The sequence below is a fragment of the Symphalangus syndactylus genome, chromosome 20 (assembly GCF_028878055.3).
Source record: "Symphalangus syndactylus isolate Jambi chromosome 20, NHGRI_mSymSyn1-v2.1_pri, whole genome shotgun sequence".
Classification (NCBI taxonomy): domain Eukaryota; kingdom Metazoa; phylum Chordata; class Mammalia; order Primates; family Hylobatidae; genus Symphalangus; species Symphalangus syndactylus.
This window is the reverse complement of record NC_072442.2, coordinates 40,604,448-40,621,474: the sequence shown is the minus strand read 5'-3', so window position 1 is coordinate 40,621,474 and position 17,027 is coordinate 40,604,448. Positions and strand designations below refer to the sequence as shown.

Sequence of the window (17,027 nt, the reverse complement as noted above, 5' to 3'; positions counted from 1 at the left end):
TTGGAAACACTCTGGGATTCTGTTAAAAGGAAGATTCCTGGGCTCCACAAAAGGGCTCTGAGTGAGCAGGGTTAAGATGAAGCCTGGGCAGGCTGGGCGCAGTGGCTCACGCCTGTAACCCCAGCACTTTGGGAGGCCAAGGCGGGCAGATCACGAGGTAAGAGATTGAGACCATCCTGGCCAACATGGTGAAACCCTGACTCTATTAAAAATATAAAAATTAGCTGGGCATGGTGGCGGGTGCCTGTAGTCCCAGCTACTCGGGAGGCTGAGGCAGGAGAATCGCTTGAACCTGGGAGGCGGAGGTTGCAGTGAGCCGAGATCACACCATTGCACTCCAGCCTGGGCAACAGAGAGAGATGCCGTCTCAAAAAAAAAAAAAAAACAAAAAACAAAAAACAAACAAAAAAAAAGATGAAGGCTGGGAATCTGCACTTTAACTAGTAGGACAGGTGGTCCATGAACCACATTTTGAATAACACTGATGTTTGTTTCAAGTTGTGTCTCTCTCTGACAGGCTGTGAGCAGCTTGAGGGCAGGGTACGTACTACACTCTCACACCTAATAATACACTGAATGAATGGGTGATGGCTGGCATTTATCAAATGCTTCTTATGCGCATGGCACTATTTTATTTTTTATATTTTATTATTTTATTTTGAGACAGAATCTTGCTCTGTCACCCAGGCTGGAGTGCAGTGGCGCCACCACTGTTCAATGCAGCCCTGACCTTCTGGGTTCAAGCAGTCTCCCACCTCAGCCTCCTGAGTAGCTGGGACCACAGGCATGTGGCACCACACCCAGCTAATTTCTTTAATTTTGTAGAGACAGGGTTTCATTGTGTTAGCCAGGCTGGTCTCAAACTCCTAGGATCAAAGGATGCTCCTGCCTTGGCCTCCCTCCCAAAGGGCTGGGATTTTAGGCACGAGCCACAGCACCCAATGGCACTGTTTTAAACACTTCAAGTGAATTATCTCCCAACCTATTTAATTCTCTCAACGATGCTATAAGGTAGAGAGAATGATTATCCTCATTTTGTAGATGAAGAAACTGAAACTAAGGCTCAAAGAAGTTAGGCAATTTTCCTATGAGTGGCAGAGGAGGAGTTATGAATGAGCAAATGAATGAATAAGAGAAGAGAAAGTAACCAGGCAGGTACGCCTGTAATCCCAGCACTTTAGGAGGCCGAGACGGGTGGATCACCTGAGGTCAGGAGTTCGAGACCAGCCTGGCCACATAGTGAAACCCCGTCTCTACTAAAAATACAAAAAAAATTAGCTGGGCTGGGCGCGGTGGCTCAAGCCTGTAATCCCAGCACTTTGGGAGGCCGAGGCGGGCGGATCACGAGATCAGGAGATCAAGACCATCCTGGCTAACACGGCAAAACCCGTCTCTACTAAAAATGCAAAAAATTAGCCAGGCATGGTGGCGGGCGCCTGTAGTCCCAGCTACTCGGGAGGCTGAGGCAGGAGAATGGCGTGAACCTGGGAGGTGGAGCTTGCAGTGAGCAGAGATCACGCCACTATACTCCAGCCTGGGGGACAGAGCAAGACTCCATCTCAAAAAAAAAAAAAAAAAAAAAAAAAAAAAAAAATTAGCTGGGTGTGGAGGTGCATGCCTGTAATCCCAGCTACTCAGGAGGCCGAGGTAGGGGAATCACTTGAACCTGAAGGCGGAGGTTGCAGTGAGCCAAGATCGCGCCACTGCACTCCAGCCTGGGGGACAAGAATGAGACTGTCTCAAAGAAAAAAAAAAAAAGTGATGACCTAACAGGTGGGCTTTAGGTGACATAGGGAGTAATATGGGGGCTCAGGTGGCAGGGGAGGGGCAGGATGTAGCTTCCATACCTTGCAGCCCTCACAAGTGATACAGCGGTAGTGATAACCAGTTGCCTTGTCCCCACACACGACACACTGCTCGTCTTTGTCCAGGTAACTAGGGATATACCCTGGCAGGAAGGAAAGGATGGAGGAAGGCAGGCATGGCTTGGAGTCCCAGCAGAGAGGCTCTCACATTTTTCCCCATCCCTCAACTTTTTGTTTCTGGCCCCTCTCCTAGCCCAGCCTCCCTGGTAGAATACTAGAGAGACATGAGGTGAACCTGTCTATCTCTGCCCTAAGAGTATGAAGAATCTCAGTTCTTCTGACTGCCCATTCAGGGCTTTCTTCTTGATCTATCTACAAGGCAGAGGATGGTGGAGAGGGAAAAATAAATGTCAGCTGCTCACTAGGGATAATATAGCCCCTCAGTCCTTCAGCTCAGGCCCTGATTCTGGTAGGGCCTCAGATGAGGGTATTAGGGGAAGAGGGAAGAGGCCTTCCTGACCTAATCCACCCTCAAAAGCTGGGCACATCCCACATCACCTTTCTCACCCCCAGACAAGTCCATCCCAAGCCCTCTAGGAGGCTCCCCCCAGGGAACACAGGAACTACTGTTCCACGTCCAGGTCCAGAGGAGCCCTGACCGGGTTTGGTGGGGTTGGGGACGTGGAGAAGGGGCACACACAGCCAGCCTCACCTGACATGCTGGTTTTCAGGGAACATTGGCCGTTCTTTCTTTTTCGCTTTCCATCTGGTGACCTGGCACTGGATGGAGGCAAAGTGGGCAGAATCACAGAGCAGTCTTCGGGCAGCCCCTTTCTCATCCAAGAGGCTTATACGATCCCCCAAGGCCTGATTCTTTCCATTTTGTGTCCTCATTCTACCTCCCGCCCCCCAGGGTCAGCTGACAATGCTTAAAAGGGTCCAGTTATCTGGAAGTTGCAGGGGAGAGAGATAAGGGGCTTGGCTGTGGCACAAGCATATTCTAGAGCCCCAACACACATGCATTCACCCTCCAGAAGACCTGAAGCACGCATAATCCGCAGGACATCCTCATCTTTCAGTACATGACAAATACGCTGGAAGAATTCTCAGGATATGCTTAAAGCTATGTAACCTTTAGAACACACATATACATATGCAACATAACACCAGCACAGATGAATAACCATGTAGCCTTCATTATAAACCCACGGATGGTGAGTATGCACCAGGGCTGACATATCTGTGAAATTTTCAGGGCATTCTTAAATGTGCTATACAACCTCTAGGATATACCCATGTGTTACACAACACTCTGCACAGGCACCTCATAAAACCACCCTCGTCCCTCCAGTGTGCACGTATTGCTTGAGCTCCAGGTCGTACACACATGCTAAATAACCCACAGCAATAGGAAACACTACACCCTCTGCACAGCCTCCATTTAACAGAGCAGCAAACTGAGACCCTACTTGTGCCTGGTGACACCATGAGCCGGAGTCAGAGCCGGGACTGAGCTCCTGTGTGCAACGTATTATTAGCAACCCTCAGCCACTGCACATATATGTTGCCAGGCTCTCCACATACATGTTACATAACCTCGGTGCACACAGGTTACATAAGCCCTCTACATGCATGCAAGGATTGTATAACCTCCCACACCCACCCTGCGTGTGGCATGTTGCAGGCCCCTTCCTCCTGGAGCCGGATGCAGCTCCCAACACACTGACACAGTGACCTTGCCCAGGGTCACAGTCACAGACAGCCCTGTGCTCCACGCCCCCTGGGGATTACTCCTGTCTACTTCCTACGAGGCTGAAAGGTCAGGTCTCCCTCACGCCTTCCAGAGGGTTGGGTGCAGGGGAACTCAGGCCACCTAGGCCCCAGTTGAGCTAGCGGCTTCAGCAGTTACCACCAGACTCACAGCCTCCTGAGTGTAGTCCTAGAGATAGCCACAAGGTGGCGCATAGACATGGGGGAGGGGAAGGTGATGGGGGAGGGGCTGCAGTCTTAGGGTACTGGGAACTGGCATTCCTGCCTTTCTCCAAACGTTAGGGGCAGACTCTTCCAGACCCACAGAAGCCTAAGCTGGGAGACACAGGGGCTGCAAGTGACAGCCACATGGCGACAGGTCAGATGGTCCTCAGAGTCCTTCCTGGGGTGAGGCTTTGGGGGAGGGGAGCTACCCCATGCCCTGCCCAGCTGTGAGTTCCATCTACTTCCTCTACCCTCCAGGGACCCAGTTGTGGGCCTTGGGGCTTTGCCTGGCCAGGCCTCTGGCTTCCTGGCTCGGGATCTGATCTCCTAGGCAACAGTCAGCCACACTGCTCCCCGGAGCACCCCCACCCCCACCCTCTCCCTGGCCATAGGCACAGTCTGTACCCAGCTCCCAGGGCACCGTGCCAACTGGGACAAAGCTCTGTGCCACTTGGAGCTGATGGAAAAGGCAGAGACCCTCTGGGCTCCTCAAGGGCAATGCAGATCATAGGTAACCATCCCTTGGTGTATGTGCAGGGCTGACACCTCACCCACGTGGAAGCAAAACCATCATGGTTGGCGTGCACTTTCTGGGAGGAGCCCCATCGCAGTGCCCGCCCTTGACCATGAACAAGGAAGAGCTTGTGGGGCTCCCAGTAGATTCCGAATATAAGCGTGGGCTATGACCAATAGTTACTGGTGCATGTGCCCTGAAATGTCATACTACGTGAACCGCAGCTTGTGGACAACACACTTGTGGTCAGATAGTAAATGGGCTGGTAGGGAGAGGAAGAAAATAGCAAGGCTGTTTGGATCCCACATGCTCAAGGTGAGGGCAGCAATGGTGGAGGGGACGTCAGGGGCATCTGAGACTGCCCAGCAATGTCTAGGGAAGGGCCCCTTTTGTGCTCCCTGTAATTGCTCTGTATCACTCCCCGCTTCAAAATGAGCATCTCTCAACCCAAGTGCCTGTCACATCTGAACATGACCTCATCTGCCAGACAAAGGTAGGCAGAAGGCTTGCTGGCCTCACGTCCATCCCACAGAGGTGCTTAAAGGCGGTGCCTAAAGGAGAGCTTAGCCAGGTGCCCATGCCTGCTGCTTAGGAGTTGGCATGACCTAGTTGCTGAACCCATTACCTGTTCTCCTCTGGGTCTGACCCACACTCCACCTTGCTTGGCTTCTGTTCCATTCACTTCAATTCCATCCAGGATGCCCTCCAGCACGCCAAGAGACTGGGGTGGGCACACTGGCCCCCCCGGCACGCCCACAGGCCACCCACCACCTGCCACCCAGGCCCTAGGGCACAGCACCCATGACACCCGCCTCAGCACTTGGCCTTTCACACCATGCCCTGCGCCCCAAGGGGGGCGGGCGGTGGGAGGGGCCAGGGAGTGGCAGGTGAGAGGGCTGGGGGCAAGCTGGGTCTGTGGGTCCCGGGCTGTGTGCTGGGGGAGTAGCTTCGGAGTCTTGTCCTGTCCAGAGATCCCTGTGGAGAGAAGACAGAGGCAGGGGTAAGAAAGTGTCACGGTAGGAAGGTGGGTAGGATCCCTTTGGTGGCAACATTTGCGGCTTTGGGGTCCCATAACAAGACAGCAGCGCGCAGGAAGGGCAGGCATAGAGAGGAGTCCAGGATAATCCCTTAGATCACAGGTACAGCAGGCGAGATTGGAGATCCACCTTCTAAGCCCCAGACATGGGAAGGAATGGAGGGAGAGAATGAGATCATTCACGTACTAAGTAATATGTCTCAGTCTTCATATTCAGACAAATGCCTGGCCCTTAATGAGCATCTATTAAACACTAGCTATTGTTACCACCACTCTAGAAAAGCTTTCCTGAAACTCGTCTGTATTATAGGGGCAAGAGGGGACCAGAGACAAGCAGTTTTCAGCATAGGCAGGGGGGGTATCTGTGAAGGAAGGGTGGGACATAGAGCAGCACGCAGTGAGCGTGAATGCCTATCTTTGTGCCTTAATAGAGAGAGATGTTGAAAGCTGTGGGGAACTGGCCTCCCATGCTGCCGGCCAAGTTATGATCCCCAACTCTGGCCCCTCAGGGACTCCAGAGCTTCCCACGCAAGGTCTCGAATCCCACTTCCCAGGCAGAGGACCAGACTTCTCAATTGGTTTAGCTGAGCTGCTATCGACCAGGATGGCAAGGGGGAAAGGAAAGGAAACTAACACACGTTAGCTGGAGAGAGAATCTGTACCTTCCAAAGCGGGCACGAAAACTTCACCGATGAGGAAACTGAGTCTCAGAAAGCTTGGTCATTCACTCAAGTTCACACAGCTAGTAAGCAGGTGGCTGTGGGATAAGCCTCACAGCCTGGCCCTAATGCTAGCCTTGTTCTGCTACCTGGAGTCCAGGGCAGTGCCAAGCTGGGCCCACCATTCCTACGGCATTTCACCTCTGACCCTGGGCTGCAGACCTGTGGCTTACTGTCTGTGTGCACACAGGCAGGTGTGGCGGGTAGGAGGGGGACAAAGGGTACAGCTCCCCGACATACGACCTCGACCTCTGTCACGTGGCTGCTGCATAGGAGACCTCACCCCTAGGCCCCCTGGCCCCACCCCCAGGAGCTGATAAGGAGCCAGGGTGGGAAGAGAGAGGGAGATAAGTCAGGGGATTGGGCAGGGCCAGCAGCAGGACGGGGCCTCTGCACCCAAGCAAGCCGGTAGTGTGGAGAGCATGGGCATTGCACAGAAAAGTGGCCCGTTCTGCCTCTGATACCCACCCCAGACCAGGACTGGGCAATGGGGGCTGGACAGGAGACTGGGGTGGGGGGGCATGAGCAGGGAGCCTTAGCCCAGGGAGCCATCAAGAAAGTAGGTCAAGTTTTTCTTGGCTTGTGGAGAAATTCCTGTTATAAATTTATAATGGCGTAGCCAGCCCTAAGGGGTGGAGGTTGGGGAGGAGAAGGAGTGGGTGGGGAGGCCCAGGGGCTGGACACTGGGGCCTAATGCTCTCAGCCAGACAGTGAGGGGCAGGGGGCGAGGGCCGCTACGGGGGTTGGGCTGGACAATAGAGGACAATCTTCTAACTCCACGTCCAGCGAGGCTGCCTGCATATGTCTGTCTGTCTGTCTGTCTGTGTCTGAATGTCTCTCTCTCCGGGTCTGGGTGTCTCCTTCTGCCCCCCAGGCTGTGCCTCGGTGCTTGGCACACCCTGGCTGTGGTGCTGCCCCCGCCTGTCTCCTGCCCGCCTGGCACACTGCCACCACTTGTTTACAGAAGCTGGAAAAATCCACTCGCCAGCCGGAGGCCCAAGCGCCCCCGGGGAGGGGAGGAGGCAGGCACAGGAGTGGGCATGCTGAGAGAGGGGCAGCCCCGGGGAGCAGGCCCTGGGGGCAGCCGAGGAGGACCAGTGTGTGCAGGAATGAGCATTGGCTGCTGTGGGCTGGGCCAGGCAGGGAACACCAGTGGCAGCCACATGGCATGGGCAGCTCCTGCCCCAGGCCAGGGCTCCTGAGGGCCCCCTCCCCCAGGCCCTTGCCACTTACCAGTTGCTACATTGCAGACCTGGGGCAGTGCCAACCTAAGCCACCATGTTTATTTCCCCTTCCCTCTCTCCTGCCCAGCCTTAACTCCAAATGTGTCTGGGTACTGCCAAGGGCCTGCACGTGCCCGCTGGGGGGAGGGGCAGGCTCGCTCTCTGCCCCACCCCTCTGTTGAACTGAATGGTGCCCCGGTGCTGGGCAGTGCAGCCCAGGCTACAGTCAGCCCCTGGTAGTGGGCAGAGGAGCAAGGTGCTGCCCTTGCTGCCTAGGGCACCCTCACTGGGTACCCAGAAAGAGGCTGGAACCCCTGGGGACTCCTTGGCATCTCTCCAGGGACACACTTGGGCCTTTGCAGTGATACAGAGGCGAGGCAGAGGGCCCAGCATGTGGGGAGACACACACCACGTGAGCCTGTGTTAGCCACGGGCAGAAAAAGGTCAGCAGGTAAGGGGCATGGGGCAAGGGTACCCACCCTGAAGGGCAGCCTCTCTCCCCTCCTCCAGAGTCCAACTTAACTCCCCAAACTCCTTCCCGGCACCTCCTCTGCAGAGGTGAGGGAGGCCCCGCCCCAAGGAGGCCGAGGGGGTGGAGCTGTGGGGTTCTGTGCCCAGGCTGGACAGCAGGACAGCAAGACCCACCTGTCGGCTGGCCTGGCCACCCACTCCCTCCTTGTGAGATAAGAGCTGCTGGGTGACAGTGTAGGCAAAGTGCCTGCGGAGGGGGAAGCATTTCATTAAGCTTAAGTACTTCTGCCATGGGGGGACAGGGACACGGGGCCAATGCGGCATCCACAGGCGCCCCGCCAGGTTCCCACTGCCAGGCTGTCCCAGTCTGCAGTCCTGTGGATCTGAGGACACCCCCAAAGGACTCCTGGGGCTGCCAGAGGGGAGTTTCTGTCCCCAGGACCTAACCCCCAATACTACCCATATTAATCCTCCTGCGTATCTGCTCTGGGCTTTGGCCCCACCTTTCTGGGGCCCCTGAACTTTGTCCTTAGTGCTCTGAAGAAAGCCCAGCCCTCCTTGCCAGCCACAGGGACACGTACATGCGGGGCGGCTGAGAAAAGGGTACAAAGATGGGAGGAGGGGTAAAAAGGCTGGTGGGGGAAAGAGGGAAGAAGGGAGGAGGGGAAGAACAAAGAAATGGGACAGGGCTGGGGTAGAGCTAGGGGTGACAAGGCAGTAGAGGGAGAGGAAGAAAGGGGAGCCAGAGATGGGGGATGGGGAGAAGGGGTGAGGTAGAAAGGAGGACAGATAAAGGGAGGAGAGACACATGAAGGAGGGGAGACAAAGAGAGAAAGGTAACAAAGAAAGATGGGTGGGGGGGCTTCGTACCCTGTCTAAGTCCCACCCCATGCAGGCTGGGGGGAGGGGGGCGTAGGAATGGTTTCCACGGTGACAGCTGGTTCTTGGTGGCCTGGCATGTGGGCTATTAATAGTTCTGTGGGTAGGTTCACACCTCCCTCTCCCCTTCCCCTCTGCCTGCTGCTAGGGTGGGGGGAGATCCCTCCCCCACCACCCACTCCTGATCACCCAGCCTCCCACCATGGGAGCCAGGAAGGGCGATGCTGAGGGGCCGGGACAGCTGCCGTGGCCCAAACACATAAATGGGCATGCATGGGCACAGGCATCTGTCGGCAGCACTGCCCCCATGCCAACACGGGCACCACAGGCAGCCACCCACACCAAGGGCCCCTGGGAGTCTGTGGTGGTGGCAGTGCTGCAGCAGCAACACGTGCCCCCATGCTGAGGGGCAGAGGCCTCTCTAGGACCGGGACTCCCTCTCCTTTCCCATACCCCCTGTTCTATTCTCAGGTATTGAGCAGGGCTGCCCCACCCAACTCTCTGTTATCCTAGTGCCAGGAAGGAGAGGAGGAGTGAAGGCGGGAAGGAAGGTACTATTTGGCAGGTGTGATGTGGCAGAGGAGTACACACAGACTCAGGGCCCCAGCCTGGCAGGCATGGGGGAGACAGGAGGAGGGGAGGCGGCACCCCTTGGTGAGCTCTCACTGGGCCCCCAGGAGACAGGTTCTGGAGCTGGGGGGCAGTGACTCATCACCTAGCCACTGTGGGACCTTAGAGGCTAGAGAATGGGAGATGGGGTGGGGATCCTCATAAGGGGGAGATTGGTTACTTAAACAAAGGATCCTCCCCACCCCGCCCCAAAAGAATATAACAGGAAACCCCCCCTGCAGGTCAGAGACAGAAAGACATAAACAGCAGCCTTGACTTGGGCCAGATGCCCAGTATTAACATCAAAGACTGTGCTTCCCACCCGGCTCCCCCATAGCCTCACCCACCTGCTGCTCTCCTCTCCCTCCTCCTGCCCAGGCCAGCTCCAGCCAGGCATCAAGGTGGGTGCCCAGGTCTGGAGGTCTCCTCCCAGGTCACATCCATCCCCCATGACCACTGATGGGTGGTCATGCCCACACCCATGCTGGAGAACTCAGCCCCTCCTTATCAGCCCACAGAACTTCACGCCCCCCCTGCCCAATTCCCCTCAGGAATGGAGGCAGGAGATCCAAGTAGCCAAGAAAGCAGAAGCAGGAGCACCCCCAAGCTGGGCACAGCACATTCTCCCCACCCTCCCCCAGCAGCCAGTGGGTAATTGGAGCTGGGAGCTGGGGCAGCTGAATGCTGGAGGCATGAATGTCACGGGGCCAAGGCACTTGCTGCAGATGGCACTATGGGCACAAGGCTTGGGGTCCTCCCTCCTCACTCCCTCATCTAAGGCAGTAAAAGAAGTTGCCTGCAAGCCCTGAGGAGCATGGCCCAGGAGGGGAGGGAATGGTGGAGGGGGAAAGACAGGCAGGGATGTTCTCCCAAGCACCCCAGAGGCTGGAGCTAGCCCCTAACCAAGCAGAACTGGCAGAGGCAGAGAGACAGAGACAGAGACAGAGATAGAGAGACAGGGAGAGAAAGGGAGGAGGGAGGGAATAGGAAGGAAGGAGGAAGGGGGAGGGAAGAGAGAGAGAGAGATTGAGAGTGTGTGTGTGTGTGAGAGAGAGAGAGAGGGAGGGAGAGAAGGAGGGAGAGAGAGAGGGGGGAGGGGGAGAGAGAGGGAGAGGGAAGAGGAAGGGAGGGAGGGAGAGAGAGAGGGAGGGAGAGAGGGAGAGAGAGAGGGAGGGAGAGAGGGAGAGGGAGGGAGAGAGCGCGCGCGTGAATGCAGCTGAGTCTCCGGCACACACACGGACACGTGCAGACACACACACTCACCCCGCATGCGCAGAGCCACAGGGCTCTGGGTACCGTTCCAGGAGATATTCAGAGCCCTCCCCAGCCCACACATGCACAAAAACACTCTCACATGGATGCGTGCACAACACACCCACTCACTGATGTGTACAAAAATGCCGAAAGACACCAAAGCCTCGGTTCCCCTGTTTCCCCACCCCCATGCCTGGTAAAAGAGAAAAAGAAACAGGCAGCTGGGGCTCTGGGAGCCAAGAGCCGATCTCTTCCTTAGAAGAGGAAGAGAGGAGGAGGAGGAGGTGGGCCAGGGGCTTGGTCCAACCATTCTGCTCTTGGCCACTGCTGAGGGGCATGGCTGTGGCTTTGGTACCAACCTTTAACGCCCACCCCCATAACAGGGAAGCAAGGATAGTATTTCCCGGGAACCAGTAACACCCATCTTGCTTCCCTTGTCTACCCAGCAAACTTCTGACCCTCCCTCTGGACCACCTCATGCAATGGCATACTGGAGTGAGGTCCCTATGACCCCAGCTTTGGCCTGCCAAGTGACACCAGGGTGGAACCACATGTGCCCCCACCACACAGCAGCCCCAGATACTTCAGTGAGAGACTGAGAACTGTCTCTGGTTCCAGGCAGCATGTGTATGCCCCACCCTGGCATGTGCCAGTCCCTGGGAAAAAAGGAGAATCCACAGGCATTGCTCACCATGCCAGGATGCAACATGGATTGAACACAGGGGCATCCCACCTTGTGTTATTTGCCCTCAACCTGAGTGAGACAGGAACCATTGTCTCTAGATAATGAAAACCCAGGCCCAAAGTCATACAACTAGCGATGTCAAAAGCCAGGCCTCCCAACTCCCAGCCAGTGATCTTCCCACCGTGGTCATGCTTGCCTCCCTCCCCAAGGGACACAACAGTTCTCCAAAGTCCCCTAGACACCTTTGCAGCCATGAGAACTAGAGTTGGGTTTTTTGTTTTGTTTTCTTTTGGTTTGGTTTTTGTTTGTTTTGAGAGGATGTGTGTGTGGGGGGTCTCACTCTGTTGTTCAGGCTAGAGTGCAGTGGCACAATCACAGCTCACCGCAGCCTCGACCTTCCAGGCTTAAGCAATCCTCCGGCCTCAGCCTCCCAAGTAGCTGGTAACACAGGCATGCGCCACCACGCCTGGCTAATTTTTTAAAGTTGTTTTTAGAGATGGGGTCTCACTATGTTGACCAGGCTGATCATGAACTACTGGCCTCAAGTGATCCTCCCGCCTTGGCCTCCCAAAATATTGAGATTACAGGCATGAGCCACTGCGCCCAGCTGAGAACTGGAGTTGAGATTGGTTCCCACTCCAAAGGCTTCCCGTCACCCCTACAGGGTATCCTCCCATTGTCCTTGCTTCACCTTGAGGGGCAGGGCTAAGTAAAAGGGGTTTGGAGAGGGGATCCTGATCACCAGACTCACAAAGGGAAAGAGGCAACCCAGGACAGATGCTGGATCTCAAAGTGCTGTGCCCACCACACTGGTCCTTACTCAGTGCCTCAGTTTCTCTCTGCCACCACCTTTCACACTAAGTACCACTCCATGGAGGGGAGGGGAATCTGGTGCCTATCGCCAGGGCTGGGTCCTGGTTGACCAATGCTGGGCTCCCAGGAGGGAGGAAGGGCACTGCCTCCTCTTTGAGCCCACACATAAGAAAGAGAGGGGACAGCTTTCCTTGTTCTCTCTCTCCCACCCCCCGGGCTCAGACTCTGAACAGAGATGCAGTGATGCCCAAAGATTTATGCAGGTGCCCCTAGCTGGTGGGGTGTGTCCCAGGCTGAGGGGCCAAGGGCTCCTTGTAAGCTGAAGGGCGAGGGTCAAAGGAGGGTGGGGCAGAGGGGCCTGCCTTAGGCTCTTTCCCATACACTCATTCCAGGTTGCAAAAATTTGTCTGGGAGGAAAAGATTACATGACGGTGAGAAGGCTGGAAATTGGAGACCCACTGCCCCAGGCCCCAGTCTCACTGATGTCTAGGAGATCCAATTCTCCACTAAGCTTCTCTAAGAAATCTCGGAGACCCCAGGCCCACAGCTTCCTTCACCCATCACAACCGCTCACATATACGGTTTGTTATGAACTAGGCACTTTTAAAAACATTTTTCCTCAAAAAAGCTAAATGAGGTAGATATGATCATCCCCAATTTACAGATGAGGCAACGGGGAAGTTAAATCGCTTGCTCAAAGTCACACATCCAGCGAATGACAGAGCTGGGATTCAGACCCAGGCAGTCCAGGTCAATCATGACCATCATGATCACCATCATCATCCCTGTTCTTAGCTGTGATGGCATATCACCTGCTTGACAGATGCCTTGTTCTTTTTTTTCTTTCTCTTTTTTTCTTTTTTTTTTTGAGACAGAGTCTCGCTCCGTCACCCAGGCTGTAGTGCAGTGGTACAATCTCGGCTCACTGCAACTTCCACCTCCTGGGTTCAAGCGATTCTCCTGCCTCAGCCTCCTGAGTAGCTGGGATTACAGGACCCCTCCACCACACCCAGCTAAGTTTTGTATTTTTAGTAGAGATGGGGTTTCACCATCTTGGTCAGGCTGGTCTTGAACTCCTGACCTCAGGTGATCCACCTGCCTCAGCCTCCCAATGTGCTGGGATTACAGGCGTGAGCCACTGTGCCCGGCCCAATGTCTTGTTCTTTCATCCAGCTATGTGTTCCCTGAGACCAAGCCTCAGTCTTTCCCCTCTGTAGGTGCCCTGTGGGTTCTCTGCCAAGTGCCTCCACCTCCAAATAGGCCAAGGATAGAGGGGAGCATGGCGAGAAGTGCTTGGTGCCCCCGGGCTCGATGTCTCCTGCCCGAGTTCCCCCTCCTCAAATTCCCTCTCTGGAAGAGGTACCCCTTCTAGGCTGGAACCTGCACTTACGGGTTGGGGGGCCTCGCTTAGTACACACTTAGTCTGGGCAGCTGTGCCCTCAGAACCAGGCCCTGAGGCTGGGCAAAAAGGACACAGCTGTTGGGCATCTCTGAGGTGGGCCTCAGCTGCCAGGGGTGTGGAGAAAGGCCATTGTGAGCCCTGCAGAGGACCCAACTCAGCAGGGTCCTGCCAGCTCCCGCTACTGCCCATGGGGGCGGTTCTTTCCCAGCTTGGGCCAGTGTGGGGGGAGCCTCTTCACTGGCTTGTTTAAGAGCTGCTAGCTGGCTGCAGCCTGCACCCCGAGGGTGCCCACAGAACTGGTGTCTCCAGACACGCAGGCCCGAGGGGTCAGCATGGGCAGTGGCTGACCCCCCCCTTCCCCCATTCCCAGCCCCTAAAACTTGCTGGCTACAGCTGCAGCACTAAGGAAGTGCAGGAAGTCCTGAGCAGCCAGCTGAGCCCCCCGCCCCCCACCCCAACCTCAAGCTGACCCCAGAGGCTGCGCGGGGCGGGGGGGGGGGGGCACAGGGGCGGAGCTTGGGCATTAACAACTGGAAAAGTATGAAGAACATTGCTGCCAGTCTCCAGCTCTGAGACAAGGACAGGGGTAGATGGGGGGTAGCGACAGGGTGAGAGAGAGTTACAGACTGGCAGAGAAACAAGGAGAGAGAGAGAGAATCAGACACTGCAAGACAGAGCAACAGAGAGAGTTAGAGAGAAATTCCAAGTCAGAAGTACACATCACTCATACAGACACTCGCCAGCCGATGGCCTCTTAAGGAAAGCTTCCAAGTTTGGACAGCAGGGTCCAGGTGGGAAAAACGGCCAGACTCAAGGTGGGGCGCAGGAACTCAGCTGGGGGTGACTGACTGTTCCCAGGAAAGACCCAGGCAAATGACTCAGAGCAGGGGCAGTTAGACACCCCTGGGCTTTTAGGGTAGGGAGGAGAGCAGCTCTCTCCTTCCCCAACAGTCAAGAGAATCCCAGCTTCTAGAAGTCACTGGACACTGCTTTGAGCCCATGACTCGGCCCTCTGGAACCCCCCTGAACCCACTGTCTTTGCGCTTGTTTCTCTGTCCCTCTAAAAGAAAGAAAAAAAAAACAAAACAGCCCATTCCTGCACAGTGGCTGAGCCTAGAGGAAAAAGGGGAGGAGGAAGCTGAAGGGGAAAAGTCTGTGATTGTGTGCAGTGCATCTAAGTGTGTGCTTGGCTGCACAGGCTGCAGTTGTGTGCATCCGGGGTTGTGTGGACACGACTGTTGGTGTGGACCTGCAACGGTGGGGACCTGGGCCTTGTGAACTCGTTCTGTACCTGAGTTCGGGGGACCGTGTGCAAATGAGTGCACCTGTGTCTGCAGGTTCCACAGTCAATCAACTAACAAGTATTTACAGAGCAGCCCTTGTGCTAGGCTCTGAGGGGGATCAAGAGCTCTTTAAGTGATTCTCCCAGGTCTCCAAGAGCTCACTGTCTAGTAGGGTGGTATCTCAAGCGATAGAGACCAAGAACATGTAATTGGGAATGCATGCTTTGCACCATTACGCAGGAACACCTTTTCATACAGCCAAGTTTAATATTCTTGGGAGCAAGGGTTTTGTTGCCTACAGAACCTCAGAGCTCCACAGTTAAGAGTCCAGGAATATACTTGTTGCTAAGTTGTGTATACATGTGTTGATGTGTAACTGTGTTTGCATCTGACTGAGTGACAGCGACTGTCACGGCAAGCAATGATGTCTGTGTGACTGTGCTCATGCGAGCACGTGTGTGCCTGTGAGTGACAGGGTCTTTTGTAATTGTGCTGCTGTGTGCAACTGCTCTGTGTGCATGCATGCATGTGACAGTGACTTTTTATGTGTGGGTGACAGCAACTCCTCCTTGCCCCAGTGTGTGACAGCATCTACGTGTGACCCTGTGCGTGGGTATGTGCATGGATCGGTCCCCATGCTCTTGGTCTCCCATGGGTATATCCCACCCCTCTGAGCTCCACGGTGCAGCAGCAGCCTGCCTCTTCCCTTGTCCCCATGTGGGTGTGTCCAGTAGCTCCTGTCCTTGAGTCTGCCTGGGTGTCCCTGGGTGTGCATGTGGCTGTCTGTGTGGACATATTTCTGTGTCTGCGTGTCACTTTTGCTTCCCCCCTCATTTTGGACAACAGCCCCCTTCATCCCCTCCCCCTCCTGGAGCCAAAGCCAGCACTGAGGGGTAGGCTCCCACCTCACTGGCTTTCCTTCTGTGTCCCCCACCCCCACCCCTGGAACGGTGGTTCTTTCAATTGCCCCTGTCATCCCCCCAGGCCTTTCTTTCACGCTGGACAAGGGAGGGCCCCAGATGGAGAAGGGGCACCAGAGACACGTTGCAAGGGGAGGGAAACAAGGTGGGGTACACACACACACAGGTCCATTTCTCCCTCTCCTCCCCAGCCAGCAACTCTCCTAATCATCTAGGCACCACCAAGTACACCCCTTCCACACACACATTCCCCCCAACAGCCGCGTTTTTGCAATTAGGAGTGTTGCAACCAGACAGCCATGCTCAACCAGGAGGCGGGTGAAGGTGGGGGGGACTTCCCTCTCCCCGGACCCGTGCAAGACCACCCCCGCCACCGCACTCATACTGCCCTCCGCAGCTGGAGGCAGCTTTGCAAAGGCCACTCGGGCCTCAGAGGCTAGGGGTGGGGGCTGGGGGGGGGCAGGCCTCCGGCGCACCGTAAACAAACCGCGGCGCGGCGGGCGGGGGAGCTCCGGCGGCCGGCAACGGGGCCCGGCCCGGGAATGCGCAGCAGACTGGCCGGACAGAGGCCGGGCGGGCCCTCCAGGGGGAGGCTCGGACGCCATCTCCGCCTGCGAAACCCGGGGCCCACCGACCTCCTAGCAACACCTCCCTTCCCCAGGGCGTCAGTTGCAAGCTCCGGGGCTCGTGACAGGGTCACTGGGGCGCCGGGAAAGGCTGAGGCTGGCAGCCGGCACCCCCTGGGCGCCCCTAGCCCGCCTGGGAGCTGGCCACGGAGCCCCGCGGCTTTGCATAATCAATCGCAAGGCATTTGCATATTAATGCCCCCTCGCTCCCTCCTCCTTACCTCGGCGTGGCGCGCTGGACCGGGCTGGGCAGCGACGCGGGGGTCTCAGCGCCCCGTACTGGGGGCGTCCATGGGGGGCCGGTGGGGCCCGGGCCGCCCGCCTCCTGCGCCCGGGTGTGAGTGCGAGTGAGCGCGGGGGGGGGCGGGGGGCGAGTGTGGCGGCCCCGCGGCTCCTCCGGCAGAGGCGGCGGCCGCTCTGGCTCCTCCCTCCCCCGCCCCGCTCCGGCTGGGGCTCGGGCTCGGCGCGCCCGGCCGGCTCGCGGCTGCTCCCTGCAGGCCGCCTCGCCGCCGCCCGCCCCCGCCCCCCGCCCCCTGCCGCGCCCCGGGACCCCCGCCAGAGGCCCGGCCGCCCCTCGGCCGCCTCTGCCCCGCCCCGCTCGGACTCGCCCTCCCCAGCCCGGGCGGCTCCCGCAGGAGTGGGTACTTGGTGACATATTTTGGAAAAGATGTCATTAAAAAATAGCCTTTGCTTGCCGGGAGAATTGGGGGGTTTTCGGGTATGCACCGTGAGGGTGGAGGAGGAAGTATCGACGAGCCGCCTGCACCTTATACATTGGGGAGAAAGTCTAAACACCAAACGCTTGCAGGTGTAG

At 56.6% G+C, this 17,027-nt stretch overlaps 1 protein-coding gene across 1 annotated transcript in view; it reads right to left on the bottom strand.

Annotated features, from left to right (window-relative positions):
- The window catches only part of THRA (thyroid hormone receptor alpha), a 30,804-nt gene extending 14,158 nt beyond the window's left edge, over positions 1-16,646 (bottom strand). The window contains exons 1-4 of the mRNA XM_055258198.2: positions 16,435-16,646; positions 4,919-5,268; positions 2,518-2,585; positions 1,848-1,948 (exon numbers count right to left, since the gene is read on the bottom strand). Coding sequence (XP_055114173.1) covers positions 1,848-1,948; positions 2,518-2,585; positions 4,919-4,971 — 222 coding nt within the window. The 5' untranslated portion in view covers positions 4,972-5,268; positions 16,435-16,646. The remainder of the gene's footprint in view (positions 1-1,847; positions 1,949-2,517; positions 2,586-4,918; positions 5,269-16,434) is intronic.
- Positions 16,647-17,027: the final 381 nt, after the last annotated feature.